At 34.7% G+C, this 17,442-nt stretch overlaps 3 protein-coding genes across 38 annotated transcripts in view; 2 read left to right on the top strand and 1 right to left on the bottom strand.

Annotated features, from left to right (window-relative positions):
* LOC107482714 (chromatin structure-remodeling complex protein SYD) overlaps positions 1-5,975 on the bottom strand; it is a 44,291-nt gene extending 38,316 nt beyond the window's left edge. For 17 of the 35 annotated variants that reach the window (XM_052260818.1, XM_052260817.1, XM_052260816.1 and 14 more), the window contains exons 1-11: positions 5,868-5,975; positions 4,851-4,965; positions 4,683-4,744; positions 3,782-3,876; positions 3,100-3,693; positions 2,343-2,497; positions 1,617-1,777; positions 1,463-1,527; positions 670-1,374; positions 326-543; positions 69-166 (exon numbers count right to left, since the gene is read on the bottom strand). In XM_052260818.1, the coding sequence (XP_052116778.1) occupies positions 69-166; positions 326-543; positions 670-1,374; positions 1,463-1,527; positions 1,617-1,777; positions 2,343-2,497; positions 3,100-3,693; positions 3,782-3,876; positions 4,683-4,744; positions 4,851-4,955 (2,258 nt within the window). In that variant the 5' untranslated portion in view covers positions 4,956-4,965; positions 5,868-5,975. Of the gene's footprint in view, positions 1-68; positions 167-325; positions 544-669; positions 1,375-1,462; positions 1,528-1,616; positions 1,778-2,342; positions 2,498-3,099; positions 3,694-3,781; positions 3,877-4,682; positions 4,745-4,850; positions 4,966-5,867 lie in introns of those variants that run through there. The other 18 variants (XM_052260787.1, XM_052260813.1, XM_052260812.1 and 15 more) reach the window with 13 other exon arrangements.
* Positions 5,976-9,347: 3,372 nt separating this feature from the next.
* On the top strand, positions 9,348-16,091 carry LOC107482716 (serine/threonine-protein kinase RUNKEL). Of its 2 annotated transcripts, none has more exons than XM_016103268.3 (10): positions 9,348-9,554; positions 9,664-9,753; positions 9,947-9,999; positions 10,477-10,552; positions 11,202-11,263; positions 11,414-11,492; positions 11,602-11,655; positions 11,751-13,388; positions 13,568-14,437; positions 14,845-16,091. In XM_016103268.3, exons 1-10 carry the CDS (start codon positions 9,507-9,509, stop codon positions 15,940-15,942), a joined length of 4,068 nt encoding a protein of 1,355 aa, XP_015958754.1. In that variant the 5' UTR covers positions 9,348-9,506; the 3' UTR covers positions 15,943-16,091. The 2 variants fall into 2 exon arrangements, with proteins under 2 accessions (XP_015958754.1, XP_052116995.1); XM_052261035.1 differs by having other exon boundaries at positions 10,468-10,552.
* Positions 16,092-16,950: 859 nt separating this feature from the next.
* Positions 16,951-17,442, top strand: part of LOC127746759 (classical arabinogalactan protein 26) — a 1,630-nt gene continuing 1,138 nt past the window's right edge. The window contains exons 1-2 of the mRNA XM_052261026.1: positions 16,951-17,364; positions 17,419-17,442. The exon at positions 17,419-17,442 is cut by the window's right edge and continues 398 nt beyond it. Of these exons, the coding sequence (XP_052116986.1) occupies positions 17,189-17,364; positions 17,419-17,442 (200 nt within the window). The 5' untranslated portion in view covers positions 16,951-17,188. The remainder of the gene's footprint in view (positions 17,365-17,418) is intronic.

The following is a 17,442-nucleotide window of genomic DNA, read 5'->3' as shown; positions in this document are numbered from 1 at the left end:
TATTGTCACACTGATCAATCATCAAAGAAAACTTAAACACTCATTTAAGATTTAAGAACACCAAGTACCTGCGGAGACGGCGCTGGAGGTCTAATAATTGAAGTTTCTTCAACTCTATGACGCTTTTTGTTTTAGCAGATATATCCTCAGATGAGCTCACATTTTCCTGCAATACAATTAATGTACCGCAGGCTATAAGATCTATCCAATATTAATTTGGAACCAATTGAATGCCGATTTTCTAGGGTGCACAAATGAATCAGATCATATGTACAAGAATAACATGTTCAACACTAAATTAGTAGGAAGCCGGTTAAAAACAAACCTTTAGCTTGAGGAAACATGTGGTCATTATTTGCTTTGTTTTTTGTTGTTTTTGTACCCAGTTTTGCTGAACTAGAAGCCTCTTTTTCTGCTGATCCATAATCCACCTTCCTGACATTGTATATTTTGGAGGAGGTAACCTCCCATTCCCTTCTATGTCTGTAGAAAAAGTGGCATCATGTCTTGATGCATCATTAAGAGGAACTGTTTTGAACCCATCTGCAATTACTTTCACTTGATGTCAGAAAGGTGTAAATTATTGGGACAGGAACAATTCGGAAATCAATAGGATGTTCATCAAAGAAACTGATTTCAATCCCATGGTTTTAAAACCAAAGGTCTTACCTGAAGAAACATTTTTCGCTAATAAATCTGCATCCTTCATCAAGCTTGCTCCCTGGGGATCAATGCCAGTCCCTGGAACAGGTTTCCAGTGCTCTTTCAAAGCATATGTCAAGTGGTTAACAGAATGATGGTTTCGAGAACCACCACTGTTAACCATATTTTGAAACTGATTAACAACATTATCTCTTCTTTCTATTGGCAACTCATGCTGAAGAGAAGAGGCTTGCGAGGGCCCTTCTGAAGCCTCATCAGAACTAGCAAATCCAGTAAAGCCATTTATCTCAAGATTCATCTGCTTATTCAGCCCAATGACAGAGGAAGGTCGGTTGGACAGTCCAACCTGAAGATTACCACTGTCAACATCACCCTTTGTACTAGAGGAATCTTGCTGCTGAAAAGTAGTTGACGAAGCTTGTGCACCAGCTCTTTCTTGAATTTGCTTTTCAAGCTCTACTTTTTTGACAGCTAGGAGATGTTTCCTTTCTTCAGAAAGAATACCTTTGTCCCCAGTCATTATTGCACTCTCAGTTCCCTTGGAGAATGACGTAGCTTCCAGAGATTTTCCAGCAGAAGGGGACCCTGAAGAGTTATTATTATCAGGTTGTCTCATATTGTTCAGACCTCCAAAAGGCATCATGGCCCCTGACGAGGTACCCAATTCAACAGAAGATTGTGACTTCCCTTTGTGGTCAGTATGATCCTTTCCTGAATTTCCATCATATATCTTCCCATCAGTTACCAGTTAGGTGATGAGAATAATTTATTATTTAACAATTAAATAAACACCAGTCACCTTCTCTAGAAAAAGCAGTTCCAAGAGCAATTTCAAGATGTAGTTGCTTTGGTGCTAAACCATTTCTGCACATTCAAAACAATATATGAAAATATAATGAAACTTAGTTCGATCTTTTCATATTTAAACAGTGACAGCAAAGTTACGTTTTTACCTAAATGCTAGAAAAACAAGGCACTGAGCTCGGAGCTGTTTCAACTGTTGCTCTTTGAAAGGCACACCAGATGATCTACCAATCGTGGATCTTGCCATATCTCTGGGAGGAACCCCTTGTCTAAGCATAGTTATTTCTGAGTTACTACTATGCCTGTCAGTCTGTCAATAAAATTATCTGGTAAAGCAATCAACTTGACTCACATACACCCTCAGAAAAAAAAGCATAAACTTGACTTATATAAATAGCAAGTAATTTAAGTTTTAATTTAGAATAATGGACATCCCCGTATACTGTCAACTAAAGTCAGATGATTATAGAAATTATAGTAACTAGTAAAAATAAAAATAAAATGGAAAGAGAAAAGCTTAAAGTCATTATGAACAAAAAAAAATTAATGTCAGGCAATCACAAGAAACTAAGGACACATTTAATTGTTCATCTCTATTGCAATTATTAAAGCCACTATAATTTTTATTTATCATTTTATTTTTCCTCCTCCAAGTTTCAAAACGACAAAATGGCACCATGTCCAGTAAATAAACAGTAATAATAGAGATTCCTCAGTTGAAACATCAATTCCAAAAATCTGGCGTGATAGTTGGGATTGAACAGGCAATACACATGTATTGATCAGAAAAAATGGAGCAAAAAGGGCATACTTCACCCATCATATAAATAAGAAATCCTGAGCTCCAGCATTATATACAAGTATACGACAAATACCAGGCCTATTTTAGGTTCATCAGCTGAAGTAGTAGAACTTCCACTATAATGCCCAAGCATCCCACCATGCCGCATTGAACTCGAGAGAACTGATTCAGTCATTGGGTATGCACTAGTGGCAACCCCCATCCCTCCATGAACCATAGGATGAGCACCTGAAATTTAGCAAAATTGATAATGTAATTATTATACCAAACATGTAAAACCAGATATTTTCCTAACACATTTTCCACCAGTAATTTGGCATTTGCAAGAACATTAAAAAAATAAATAGGAAAGATGTATCCCAGAAACATAGAAAGCTCAACTGTCATCATCACAGAAGTGAAATAAAAAAAAAATGAAAAAAGTGTATTCTATTAAATTCTTGGATTCCCATAGTTTATATTTATGCATACAACAACAACAAAGCCTTGTCCCATAGTTTATATTTATGCATACACTCATTAATCTTTCTTCATTGTTTTCCACTAACTTCTGGAGTTGGCACTGCTATTTTATGCATAAATAATTCAAATTGTTTGCAGATCTCAAACCCATAAACAGAGGCTCATAATATACACGATGACCCTAGCACAATTTATGAATCCATTACTTGAACCTGGGAAGGGGAGCATTTACAGATAAGTTGGAATTTCATCCATCACATCATCAGGAACAAGACAAATAAAACAAGGGAATCTGAGATGTTTGAAAAGCAAATACATTTTTTTCTGAGTCAAAGATATTTAAATCATGTATACATAATGAGAACCACCTTGAAGTTTACCAGAAGCAATATGAGCAGAGGAAACCTCTGTATCTTCTGGATATTTAGAATTCGGAGCACATGGCACTGGATTGCCAATCTTTGTTGGGCCTTCTTGGTTGGCCCTTTGCATTTGACTACTACTTGGAACCCTGTTAAAGTTAGTCAGCTCTCCACTTCTAACTGGAAGACCATCTGATGATTCAGCCTTGGTCATTTTACCCTTCCTCGTATTAGCAGTATTTCGCTGATCAAGATGAGAAGGAATGTCAACGTGTGGTTCTGCAGGTGACAATGTATCCCCCCTCTTTCTCTTTGAGGTAGCTTTTCTACCATCCTTTTGATTCACCTGTTTGTCCAAATTAGTAGTATCTCGTCTATCCCGTGATTGTGAGTTAGCAGACCTAGAATCTAAACTAGACGGACTTCCATGATCAAAAGACTGACCACTCCTCTGAGCCGCAGATCCTTGATAATGATCAGGTGCTCCAATACTTGGGGGATATGGTGGCCGGCCAGAAGCAAAGGAATCCATTTTGGGCATCACATTTTCAGGCAACCCCGCTCTTGAATCCGTAGCAACACCCACTGCCTGTGAAGTTCCTGCACAAGTTACAATCGATAACATCAAAACCTATAGGGAAATTATTATGAACTTTTTTCCTGCAACATGAAAATATACAAAAACTACCTCTTTGAGAACTACCAGCACCAGAAGAAGGAGGACGTGAAGACTTCAATGCTTCAATATCAAGATTATGCTGATTGATGACAGTCTCCATTGCCCTACAATGACAAGTTAAGTTGGAAATGAAGCCAATTTGCATTAAGTGAAGGACTGGTGAAGTTTATTCCAATGCTATGTATGAAAAGGTATAAGCCTCCTTATAATCATCAATTACCAGTGATGGGACTTGAACTTTAAGATTTTTTAAAAGAAAACAAAATTTTATTAGATGACAAGGCAAGATAACAGTATAAACGAAGTTAAGGAATCCAAACAAAAAAAAAAATAACAAATCAGCAACCAACACCTATATGGATAAACCATACACAAAAAGCATGATAATCCCCTTGTAAATTGAACATAATAGAAGGAGTGAGAACAGTAAGGATGAGTCTATAACACTGTCACGAACTAAAATCATAAACAAATTAAGTTGTTAGGCGGAAATACTCGGGTTGTTATACCCTCAGCTACTTCAGCATGGTGCATATGAGTATATGTCTCAAACCCATTCACAAAAGCACATAAACAGGCCCCGCCATGCTGCTCAGAAAGTGGCACCAAAACGCAACAAATGCTTATCATCTTTCCAAGTTCCATCCACTTCCACAAATAATTAAATAAATATGATCTTCCTGTTACTTTATTACCATCACAGGAATGCTAGTGCTAGTTAATATCTTAATTACCATAAGTGAAGGAGTACATGTGAAACCATATATTCTTATGCCACAGCTTACTCTTACTCCCACAAGGCACACATGATGATTGTCAAAATCAACCTCAAGCAGAAAGGGGCTCAATAACTGACTGTGGATATCTATGTATGCATTTATTTGAGCACTATATATTGCAGGTATTCTACCTTGATATCACTTGATATGGCATTGAATGTTCCTTCCCACTTGATTTCATGTGTTGTAGTATCTGAAACAGATACCAAGTTAGTTACAAGCATACTAAATCCGTACCAAGAACTAAGGAGTGACGAGGGCTAATTAAAAAAGTCCGTTCATAAGAAAATGTCACACACCACGCAGAGTTTAGTAGCCAACTTAGCTGGCTCATCTTTAGAATCTTGGATGAGTTTGTGCAGAAACTTAGCTGCCTCCAACTCAACATTTTGCGAAGAGGCCATCTCATTTATCCTGAAGCATACAAGAAAAAGCTAATGTTATCATACCAGGATAAACTCAAAATCACTAAAACGTTTTAAACAGTACGTGCAAATTAAGATATTATCTGGACCAATTTACAGTAGTGGCATAACCAAGCTCAACCCAAATACTTAAAAAGTCCAACATCCAACATAATAAACCCTATAAATGTGTCAAAGTTTTATGATACCCTCCATAAACTCATAAACTCGACCATTAACATTATACAGTGGCAATGCTACACAGACTGTTAAGGCGGCAAAACTCAAAAGAAACTAACAAAGACGTGCAGTTACTGCAAGGCTATGCTTTCCAATGGAGATTCCAACAAGGTTCCAGAAAAACAAAAGGAAAGAAGTATGAAAACTTGAGGAGAGAGATGGATGAGTACTATGGTATCTAAGATCACAATCAGAACCTAATAAGCTATATCACCGTGTCAAGGAATATATTCACCAAACAACAACATCACGAGGCATTTAAGTAACTAATACCCTACACTCCAACTTTTTTCCCTTCCCCCATTTACCGAATCATAAACATTGCAAAACTAATTGTTAATCCACCAACCTACCATCAAATATATTAACCCTGTTTTCTTAGATATTCCACGACTTAACAAAATTAAAAATAAAACCCCACAAATAGAATTCCAGTGTTTGTGAGAAACACACTAACAACTAAATTAATACTTTGACCCACAAATCTAACTGGGAATCCTAACTTTCTACAGGGAACAAGCATAATAGAACAGAGAAAACGAGAATGCCAGCTGAAGAAGCTGAAACCTGAAATTGAGATGAAAAATCAATCCGGAACAAAATTCTAGAAAACAAAACAAAGACTACGTTTTATAATGTTAGATTTAATTTGATACGAATTGTTTAAAATACCTGATCGGAGAAGGAGAAGAAGAGTGTACTCCAAACGCACCCTTTCCGTTCTTTGCACTGATCAATGAAAGAACGAAACCCCTCAAACGCGGTTCTACACCGTCGCACGTGCTTACGGTGCTTTCCTTTTGGGCTTTTCTTTTTTTGTGTCAATATTTGGGGGAATTTTTTTGGATTCTACATCTTGGTTTTGGGTGAAACTGGGCCCTATCCATCTTAATTTTTTTAAAAAAAAATTAGACTATATATATTATAAATATATAAATATTAATTTTAGCCTAATTTTAATAAATAAATAATATTTTTTTATTTTAAGAACAAATCCTAAGTTAATATCTTAACAACTTATTATTTGTCTCTACTTTTAGTACAGGTGATAGATGTTAATACTTAATTCTCTTTATGTTATATACGTTAAGGTGGTATTGAATTTTAAATTTAATTTTTTAATTTTGTTATGTATCTAAGTCTTTTTGACTGACAAATTTAATTAAATTGATTCAAGTTCAATAAAACACATTCACACAATATGAGTATGACATCATCTACTATTTCTTCTTTTTCTTTTTTCTTTTTTTGTTTGTTGTTTTTCCTCTTCCTTCTTCTATTGGTAATATGTGTTGTTGTGTTTTATTTTTATTTTTTTTTCTTTTTTTTTTCTTCCTCATATATTAGTATCGTTGTTAATTTTTTTAATTTGATATTTTTTTATTCCTCTTAAAAGAAAAACATAAAAAAATTATGAAAAAATTAAATAAGAAAGAAAAGATAAAAAAGAAGAATACGTATGAGAAAAATAGCACTAAAATTTCTTAAATAATAATATAGAAATTTTTTAATTTTGATATTGACATTTTGTTATAAAAATATGTAAATCTCTTTTTTAATACTGTATTTTTTTCTTATTATTCTTTTTTTTCCTGTTACTCTTACATCTTCTAAGAAGTATTACTTTTTATATTATATTTTAATGAACGTGTCAGTACTGTATTACAATCTTATTTAGTTAAATGAATATAAGTTCATAGCTATTAGATTGAATACTTGTCAGAAATAAAAATAGTACCGAAATTTATTTAAAATGATACTGGAATTTAAATATAATGATACGAAATGTAAAAAGTGAATTACATACTAAAAGACCATATTAACTCTATAAAATAAAATAAAATAGTACCAAAATTATTTAAAATTTACACTATTCACAACAAATTCGATATACTTTACCACACCATGCTCAAAGGATGTCCAAAAAAATTCTTCTCAGCATGAAGCCTTGAGAGTTTACTATGTGACGAGGCCTGAGTAGGTTAAGCCTATTGTCTACTATTTCACTTACTTACTGTTACTTTATGGTGAGAAATCGGATTTTAGAATGGATAGAGTTTCATAGATTGATGATTGCTAATGATTGTGAAAACAATTTGTTTATCATGACAGTTGTTGTTAGCTAGTATCCTAAACGTAGGTAGATTGCTGATGCGATAAAATGTTCAAGAGAATAGCTCACAAAAATTTGAACTTTGAAGAGAAACCAAAATAAAGAAGAGGCAAAAGAAAAAATAAAATTGAGTAAATTAAATGATGGAAATTTTGATTTATTTCACAAGAGAGCAGTAGAACAAAGATCAATATTCAATTATGTTTTTTTATAAGAAGGAAGATTCTTCCCCCAAAGTCAATGTTTAATTCTTCTATTTTTTTTTAGGTTTAACTACTAAAAATGTTACTGAATTCTTCAAATGCTAATAAAAATATACTCAAATTTTACTATCGACAAAAATATTTTTAAATAATTTAAAAATACGACAAAAATATCTAACAGTAAATATATATTTACAAAAAATGTTTTAGAGATTGAATTTTGATATGATTTTTTGCAAACATAATTAAAAAAATGAGATATTATTATTCTTAAAATTCCGTGATTTTTTCTAAGTATATATTTTTTGTGATTTTTTAAACGTATTATTAGTAACAAAAAAATTACAAAAAAATATATACTTAACAAAAAATTACCAAATTTTAAGGATAATAATATCTCATCTTTTTATTATATTTAAAAAAATTGTATCAAAATTCAATCTCTAATGTATTTTTTGAGAAATACATATTTAATGTTAGATAATCTTGCAAAAAAACTAATATTAAATATGTATTTCTCAAAAAATACATTAAAAATTGAATTTTGATACGATTTTTTGTAAGCATGATTAAAAAAATGAGATAATATTATTTTTAAAATTTGGTATTTTTTTAAGTATATATTATTTTGTAATTTTTTTAAAGTATTATTGGTTGTTAACAAAATATTATAAAAAAATATATACTGAACAAAAAATTACCAAATCTTAAGTATAATAATATCTTATTTTTATAATCATGTTTGTAAAAAATTGCATCAAAATTTAATCTCTAAAATATTTTTTGAAAAAATATATTTATTATTGGGTATTTTTGTTGTGGTTTTAAATTAATTGAAGGCATTTTGATTGATAGTAAAATTCAAGTGTATTTTTGTACGTTTAAATAATTTGAAAATATTTTCAGTGGTTAACCCCTTTTTTTAAGTTTTTTTTTAGTTTCTTTCAATTTTTAATTTAATTTTCCTTCTAACTTAAAAACGATATCGTTTCATATGTCAACGGAGAAAAGTAGCTTTTGTAAGCCATAAATAAGAAAAATGTCAAAAAAAATTTTATTCCAGCAGCAACATTTTTTTCAATGGTGAAGTGCCGAGCAAAAATTTTGAAAGTGCTGTTATTGTTGTTCTTGTTGAAGAGCTAAAAAGAACCAAAGAAAAAAAAAGAGAATGGGGAATTGCTGCTGGCTAGGTTAAGCGAGGGAGAAGAGAGAGGTAACGCCACATATCGTTTATGCACAATAAAACGTCGTCGACGTTTTGCAGCTAACGGCGTTGCTATTTTTCTGTGTGTCAAACAACGCTTAATCACGTCAATGGACTCATTTTTTAGACAATCTCACCTAATGGGCTAATATGAAAAAAAAAGTTCGTTTCTATGTCTAAAAAAAATAACTTTTATAAGCTGTAAAAAAAGATAAGAGGACTAACTTAATTAACTTAAAATATTTAAAAATAAATTTGATTAAAAATGTTTTTAGTAAAAAATTATTTTTCTCCACTTGCCAACCCCTATCAACTTCCAAAAAATGAAAATGGTGAAAACTCAAGTTAAATCGACTCCATGTGAAGTTAATATTTGAGAGTTATTAAATAAAAATTAGTCAAATCAGTTAAATCATCTAACAGCTTTCCAGTATCAACTTCACGTGAAGTCGACTGCTTTTCTACCAAAGAAAATATTGGAAAAAGTTGGACTAAAAGGTGAAAAGTATATTCCCCTTTGCATTTTCTGATTTTCATCCCGAGATCATGATATTCTTTTCATTTTTTATTTTTTATTTAAAAGTCTGTTTGGGATACAAAAATAGCAATACTGCCTACAAATTTGAACTACAATATCCCGCCCGTTAGCACAGTTCCCCAGATACTCTCTCTCTCTCTCATTTCATTTCTCCCTTCTTTCTCTCCGTTCCTCCGTTGCACAGAGCAAACATTTTAAATCTTCAAACAAAAATAAAAAATAAATTAGAACCCTAGCAAGATCCACCGTCACCATGAACCAGTACCATATTTACGAAGCTATTGGTCGCGGAAAATACTCAGTAACCTTCTTCCATTTCCTTCTTCTATTTTTTTTCGTGTTAAACTTTTCTTGAATCGAACTAAATTATGTAGATTTATTAATCTTTCTTTGTTCTTGTGGATTTGCAGACCGTGTACAAAGGCAGGAAGAAGAAGACCATTGAGTATTACGCCATCAAAAGCGTAGACAAGTCGCAGAGAAGCAAGGTTCTTCACGAAGTAAGTCTTTTCGTTTGTTTAAAAAAATAGATCGAATGAGCTCAATATGATTAAGAATAGTAACTTTAGTTACTCCATTTTAGCAGATTCTATCTGAGCTGTATCGTGCGAACTGGATTGGAATCTTAAGATAATTAGTATTTATTTTTGTTCGTTTTTGTGTGATTTTATTTTTTGCTTTCTCTTTCTGCAGGTAAAGATTCTTCACTCTTTAGATCATCAAAACGTGCTCAAGTTTTATGAGTGGTGAGGTCTATTTTTTTACTTATCAATTTTGCCTAATTGGGTTGGGATGATACAAATACGAGGAAACCCTGTTTACCTGTTAATTATGCCATGGGAAAAATGGAGATTCAAAACGAGGATAGCATGCTTAGCTAACAAGTGTTATACTTTGTATTAAAAGAATGAAGTGGTTATTATTGATTATGCACATAAGATTAATGATAGTTGCACTTAATGCAACTCACATAGTTCAATTTTGGAAACAATGATCATTAATGATTAATAATTGTAAGAAAAGGTAGAGAGAGAGAGAGAGGGGGGGGGGAGAAAGAGACCGTGGGAGGGGAGGGAATGCAATACAAATATTTTATCTGCTTAAATTAAATTGATGATTTGGATGGCTATGCCTTTTGTTCCTTTGTAGTTTTTCACTCTTACATGCTCTAATTCCTTAAAAGTATATTAAGGGTTGTTAACTTATGCTTTTAGTCATTATAGGTATGAAACATCTGCTCACTTATGGTTGATCTTGGAGTATTGCGTTGGAGGAGATTTACTTTCTATATTACGGCAGGTAACCAGCACTTGCACTGCTAGTATTGTACCTTCATTATTTAATTGAGCTGTGAGCATAGAGGTATGGTTGTCTACATTTACTGTGGGACATTGTTCTGTAAAATTTCTCAATTATATGCTGTCTTTTCAGATAACAGTATGCAGACATTTCTTGTAAACTTCTTTGCAAAACTGATCACACTTTTTCTTTGGATCTTGATATGTCAATGTCACTACTAGAGATGATATATGGATATTTATCTAGAAGTCTTTTTTAAGTTGGGAATGGGGTTATTCTTTGTTGGATACTAATTGACAACATAATAGTATGATACACATGTCATCACCGAGTACTTTTTCCTTTCACTATTTCATTTGTGGCAGGATGGCATCTTTTCTGCTAGTCAGGCATCCAAAAATTCATAAGAATGTGTAGAACAGTTCTCTGACTGCTTAGTGAAAATTTCTTGTTTGCCTTAAAAACCTAACTGATTGATTTTTTAGGTTATTGCATTTGTCTATGCTCTGAATATTTTTGTTTCCTTCTTGTGATGTCTAATGTAGCTATAATAATTGTAAATGTTTTCATTTTGTGAACTTGTGCTGTTGTGCAGTGTTTACACAATATTAGTTTCTTGTTTAATGTTGATTATGTGGATGACCTGCAGGATAACCGACTTCCTGAAGATTCAGTTCATGATCTTGCTTACAATCTAGTCAAGGCTTTGCAGTATATCCACTACTCTTAATTTCACTTTTTCTTTTTTTCAAGCCAACCATTTGGTCTTGTTAGTTGGTGGTGACACCACCTAGTGAGAAGAGACTTCTTATTATCAGTTGTGTTGCTCTTATATGCACTGAAACCAGATACACAATGCAGGTTTTTACATTCAAATGGAATACTTTATTGTGACCTTAAACCATCAAACATCCTACTAGACGAAAATGGGTGTGCAAAGGTATATAATTATCATGCCATCTCGCTATATTGATTGGTATTCTTAGATGTTTAAATACTATAACTGAGAGGGAGCTTGTAACTGTGTATTTTCTACTTCATTGATGCAGTTATGTGATTTCGGATTGGCTAGAAAGGTGAAAGATATAAAAGTTGCTTCTGCGGTATGCAAGACCTTCTTTTTTTTTTTTTTACTGCACTGGTTGTTTTGCTTCATAACTTATTTATTAATGTGCATGTGTTTTTTATACATTTTCAGTTGCCTCAAGCCAAACGTGGAACACCCTCTTACATGGCTCCGGAGCTTTTTGAGGATGGTGGAGTCCATTCTTATGCTTCTGATTTCTGGGCCCTAGGCTGTGTATTATATGAATGTTATGCTGGGAGACCTCCTTTTGTGGGAAGAGAATTCACTCAGCTTGTAAAGTCCATCCTTTTGGATCCAACTCCTCCTCTCCCTGGTAATCCAAGTCGACCATTTGTCAATTTAATTAATTCTCTGCTGGTGAAAGATCCAGCTGAGAGAATACAATGGCCTGAGCTTTGTGGACACGCTTTTTGGAGAACCAAATACACTTTGATGCCCTTGCCTGCTCAACCGGCATTTGATGATATGATAGAGCTACATGCTAAACCATGCTTATCAGAGCGAAATGGTGATAAGTCCTCTCATAACAGGACACCTCCGAAATATCGTGAAAAAGATGTAAAGGGGGTGGTGAAGAAGGATGAGAATTCAATTTCAGGGTCTAGAGGCATGGAAACACCAAATAGGGCAACACCTAATAGCCATAGAACACACACAAAGGGTTCTGGCAGAACAGTTGAGGTGAAGCAAAAGGATCCTTCCAATATTGGCAAAAGAGTGAATATTTTGAGATTGTCAAGAATAGCAAAATCAAATCTACATAAAGAAAATGACAAGGAAAATTACAGGCGTCCCTTACCTAATAGCGCTGAGAATGATTCTGAAGTCAAAATTGAGAACACTGACATGGAACTTGATTTTAATGAGAGTACAGAAGAAGATGCACCGGAAGAAGCAGATGGCTCCGAACATAAAACTGTGTGTGATGAGAATCAAGGGAAAGCAGAGGAGTTTGAGAGCAATATTAACCACCTGGATGCCTCACCCATTGTTGACACACCTGTCTCAAATGATCCAAGATCATTAGATCACGAGTCAACCCCTGAGCATCCTGACATATCTGTTATTTCTCCTAGTGTAAGCCCTCAGGTGAAGAAGCATAGAGTTAAAGATGACGCAGGATCTGGTCTTGACTCAGATTCTTCAAGGCCATCTAACAACCTTTCCCAGGTTCTTTGGCATGCATCTGATCTCTCGGTTAGACCAGTAATGCCGAGCAGAAAAGTTGATAAAGTCTCAGAAACTATTCCCTCACTTCCTTTTGAAACTTTGCAAGCAGCTGATTTTGTCAAGATGCCAAAAGAGCAATTGGAGGCAGTCCAAAACCGAATTATAACCATTCTGAACGGGAATACAAGCATTGGGGAGAAACAGAATGTGATTAGGTATCTTGAGAGGTTAAGTAGTAATGCTGATGCAGCTAATATATTGACCAATGGCCCGATAATGCTCATGCTTGTGAAATTTCTTCGTCAATCCAAGGCATCAGCTCTACGTGTTCAACTTGCTTCACTGATTGGTCTGTTGATTCGGCATTCTACTGTCGTTGATGACAGTTTGGCAAGTTCTGGAATTTTAGGCTCATTGACTGATGGCCTTAGAGACAAGCAGGAAAAAGTGAGGAGGTTTTCCATGGCTGCTTTAGGTGAGTTGCTATTCTACATATCCACTCAAAATGGCGATTGCAGTAAGGATAACATTCCACTTGAATCTCCATCAAAGGACAATAGGACTACATGTGGCTGGCAGGTTAGCTTCTATTCTTGTTGCTTATGATCTTCATTTGTCCATCTGCCAAGAACATTTGAAGCCTAATTTACTATATTAAATTCTACAATTTTCTCTTCCTAGATATGTTGCTTGCAAGATGGTATCATATCTCGATGTACAAAAAATTTCATGGTTAAACTATTTCTACCTTTCTGCAGGTTCCAAATGCATTATTATCATTAGTGTCATCAATGCTGAGGAAGGGTGAGGATGATATAACTCAACTATATGCATTGAGAACAATTGAGAATATTTTCAGTCAAGGAGGGTTGTGGGTGGGACGTTTGAGCAGTCAAGATGTCATTAGCAATCTTTGCTATATCTATAGGGCAGCAGGGAAACAAGAGAGCATGAGGCTTACTGCAGGATCATGCTTAGTGCGCTTAGTTCGGTTTAACCCTCCTAGCATTCAGTTGGTTGCGGAGAAACTGTCATTCAAGGACCTTGCTTCATCCCTTGTCAAGGGTAGTCCAAGAGAGCAGCAAGTCAGCCTAAATCTCCTTAACATGGCAATGCTTGGAAGTCACATGTTGACAAATATTGGAAGATACCTCATACCTCTTGCAGAGGACAAAAATTTGATCCCAAGTCTTTTGTCTCTTGTTGAGCAGGGTAGTGAAATTCTAAAAGGAAAGGCACTTTTCTTTGTGGCTCTACTTTGTAAGCATGGTAGGAGGTGGCTTCCACACTTCTTTTGTAGCCAAAAGCTACTTTCTGTGGTGGACAGGCTAGGAAAAGAAAAGGATACATATGTGCGGCAGTGTTTAGATGCATTTGTCAACATTGTGGCATCTACTATTCCCGGTTTGCTAGATATAATAACTGGGGACATCCAACAAATGATGGGTGGAAGGCGCCATGGACACATTTCGGCTCTTACCAGCAGATCTGCTCCAAAAACCAACATTCATTTGTTTCCGGTTGTCCTTCATCTTGTTAGCAGTTCAACATTTAAACACAAAGTGGTTACAATTCAAGTCCTACGGCAGCTGGCCAATCTAATTAAACTCATTGAGACACCGTTTCAGGTTAGTGACTCAACCATTCTCGCTGTTATCCTTTTAATGATATGTTTTATTGTTTAATTGTTTTCATGGACCTTGACTCGCTGCTTGTTGAAAAATAAAATAAAGGTGTTTGGCTGACTGACCACAGTCACTAATTTAGTCATAAATTGATTTGCTGATATATACTTGTTAATCTGAAAACATGAGATTTTGGTCTTAGGAACCTTCTATATAATCAAATCAAATTAACAAATTCTTAAATACATAATGATTAATTAGATTAATTAATGTCTCATAAAATGTCTGTCAAATACATAATGATTTTGCTGGTGATGACTGATGAGACTACCATAGGGATTAGTAAGATGGTAGTTTGCAAGGTTGAATTTTAATAACTCTTGATATCATCATCCTTTGTCGATTTTCAGGGAAGAGATGACTTCCAAATAACCCTTCTTCGCATTTTGGAGTGTGTCACAGAGGAATCTCGCATGCTTTTTGGCAATCCGGATATTTTCATACGTGAAATACTCCCCAGTTTGACAGCTCTCTATAAGGGTAATAAGGATGGCGATGCTAGATTTTTGTGTCTTAAAATCTTTTTTGATGCCATGATTATTCTTTTAAGTGAACCAATTGAAGAAAAGCAAAGATTGAAGGATCTGAAATCCATATCAAACACCCGCTTTCTTCCTCTTTACCCAACTTTTATTGAAGATGAAGATCCTATTCCCATCTTTGCGCAGAGGCTTCTTGTCATGCTACTAGAGTTCAGCTTTATTACAATTCCAGACATTCTACACCTTAAGATAATTTCACAATGCTTTGAGTTTTTGCTTGGTGATCTGTCAAATGCAAATGTGAATAATGTTAAGCTCTGTCTGGCTCTGGCTTCTGCTCCTGAAATGGAGACCAAGTTACTCTCTCAATTGAAAGTGGTTAGGAGGATTGGCAACTTTCTAGAATTCGTATGTGCAAAGGAGATGGAAGACTTGTTAGAACCAACTCTGGGGCTGTGCATGGCATTTCTAGCACGTTCAGTCACTGGCGGAAAAGAACCAACACTCTTAGGTGACTGTCCTCCTGAGGTGAGTGGTGTTGTTGATCCCCAACAATGCATTAGAGACATAATGGACTTTGGAAGCAATGTTGGTGTCATGCTAGCCTTGAGTGCATCTGCTAAAACCAACGTTGCTGACATAGCTTCCAAATGTGTAATTTTACTTCTTAAGGCAGCTCCTCGAGAAGCCACCACCGGTCTACTAACGAATCTCCCCAAGGTCAGTGTGATCCTAGAATCATGGAATAGAGGAATCTCTCACCTAATTGTGCAGCGAATGCTTCATGCTCTAGGTTATGCTTGCAAGCAGTACTTACTACATGCAATGATATTGTCAATATCCATGCCAGAGATTTCAAGAATTGAAGTGATTGTTTCTGAACTAAAGAGTTCAGGTGTTCCTGGTTTAGCCAAAACTGCTGCACTGGCTGCCTTGGAATTGCAGCGGCTGCCACGCTGCATTTGAATAATTTCTAGGTATCATGTTGATGATTGCCTGTTTCAGATTCAAGTTTAAGAGTTGTGGTGAATTCCACTCAGGCTTCAGTGTACTTCTATGTATAGTATTTGTACTCTATCATGACACACAATATAATATTATTAATTCAAGGAATTTTCTCCAATTTGGCAGATATTGATTTGCATCCGATTCATTTCGTCTTTTTCTATGCCCATGTGATTCTTATAGAATTGCCAACCTCCATACTTCATTAATTCAATAAGGCTAACTAACAGAACACATGCACACAAGTACAAAAGAACTTCAAACAAATATAACGAAGAAACTGCATGATTAGATTCCTGCACAAACTATCCCTTCATTTTCTCCAATAATTTAGAATAACGAAGTGTTGCCAGTTATGTAAATGGCAAAAGGACATGCCAATAATGTTGCTCAAGCAGCACAAATCTTAAGTAGATCAGTTTCACATTTCAATCTAAAATCATAATATTCTTAGGTCTACTCACTGCTAAATCTTTTACTCCATCAAAATTATAGTGCAAGCTTGAATTTCTTAGCAAATATTCTTGTGAAGTCAAATGTTAGTGTCACTGTCACATACTCACACACTCAATGATTAGGTACATGCTTTCCCTGTCACAATAGCTACAAATATGCAGTAAAATTTTGAACCTTTTGGTGGGTAATTTAGTATTCACCTTTGAAAGATCAAGCACAATAATTATGGATTTTGTAAAAGCAATCACAACAATTAACAATTACTACCAACTTGTTCCAAAATTAAAGAGCTGTAGGGCACATTCACAGACAGAAAAATGATTCTCTCTCACCATTTACCAAACGCATCACATGGGAAACCTGTTCCAATCTTTGTCTCTACCTCAAACAAACCAACTATATCCTCTCATCATCATCCAATAAACACTTGCCACATGGATGCCCACATAAGATCCCATTTAGTTTTAAGCAAGGGAAAATGAAACAATAGAGACATAAAGACACAATTTTTCTGTTCAAAAACATTTTTCAAAATCATCTTTAGATATTAAATAATTGATATTTTCTTAGTTGTAACCACAATACACATGATCCTTAACACTAAGAATTTTTCCCTCTGCAGTGTTTAAGGTATTGAAGATTTAAAGGTTTTCCCATCATTATTTCCACTAAAAAGCTCACACATTTTCCATCCCCTTCACAAAATCCTCAGAGCATTAGTGTGCAAACTTTGGTTTCTTCACCATCACAAATGGCATCATCATCAACATCATCATCATCATCATCATGCAGTGTTCATATTTCACTAATGATCATCATCATGGCCTCCATGCCCTCAAAACTCCATTCATCACCTTCACAACCTTACATTCCCAAGATTCCAACTCAATCTTCTTCTTCATCAGCAACATCAACAGATCCTCCTACATCTTCTTCTTCTTCTTCTTCTTCTTCTTCTACTACTACTACTACTACTACTACTAGTAAATCTCCTTTTCAACCTTT

Source organism: Arachis duranensis, chromosome 4, assembly GCF_000817695.3.
Source record: "Arachis duranensis cultivar V14167 chromosome 4, aradu.V14167.gnm2.J7QH, whole genome shotgun sequence".
NCBI lineage: Eukaryota > Viridiplantae > Streptophyta > Magnoliopsida > Fabales > Fabaceae > Arachis > Arachis duranensis.
The sequence above is the reverse complement of the archived record's forward strand: the minus strand, read 5'-3'. Positions and strand labels throughout refer to the sequence as shown.

Bases quoted from the DNA above. Each gene is read 5' to 3' on its own strand.
- LOC107482716 (XM_052261035.1), top strand. From the start codon at position 9,507: ATGAACCAGTACCATATTTACGAAGCTATTGGTCGCGGAAAATACTCA. The intron at 9,754-9,946 runs GTAAGTCTTTTC...CTCTTTCTGCAG, and splicing joins GAAGCAAGGTTCTTCACGAA to GTAAAGATTCTTCACTCTTT. The intron at 11,264-11,413 runs GTATATCCACTA...TACACAATGCAG, and splicing joins AATCTAGTCAAGGCTTTGCA to GTTTTTACATTCAAATGGAA.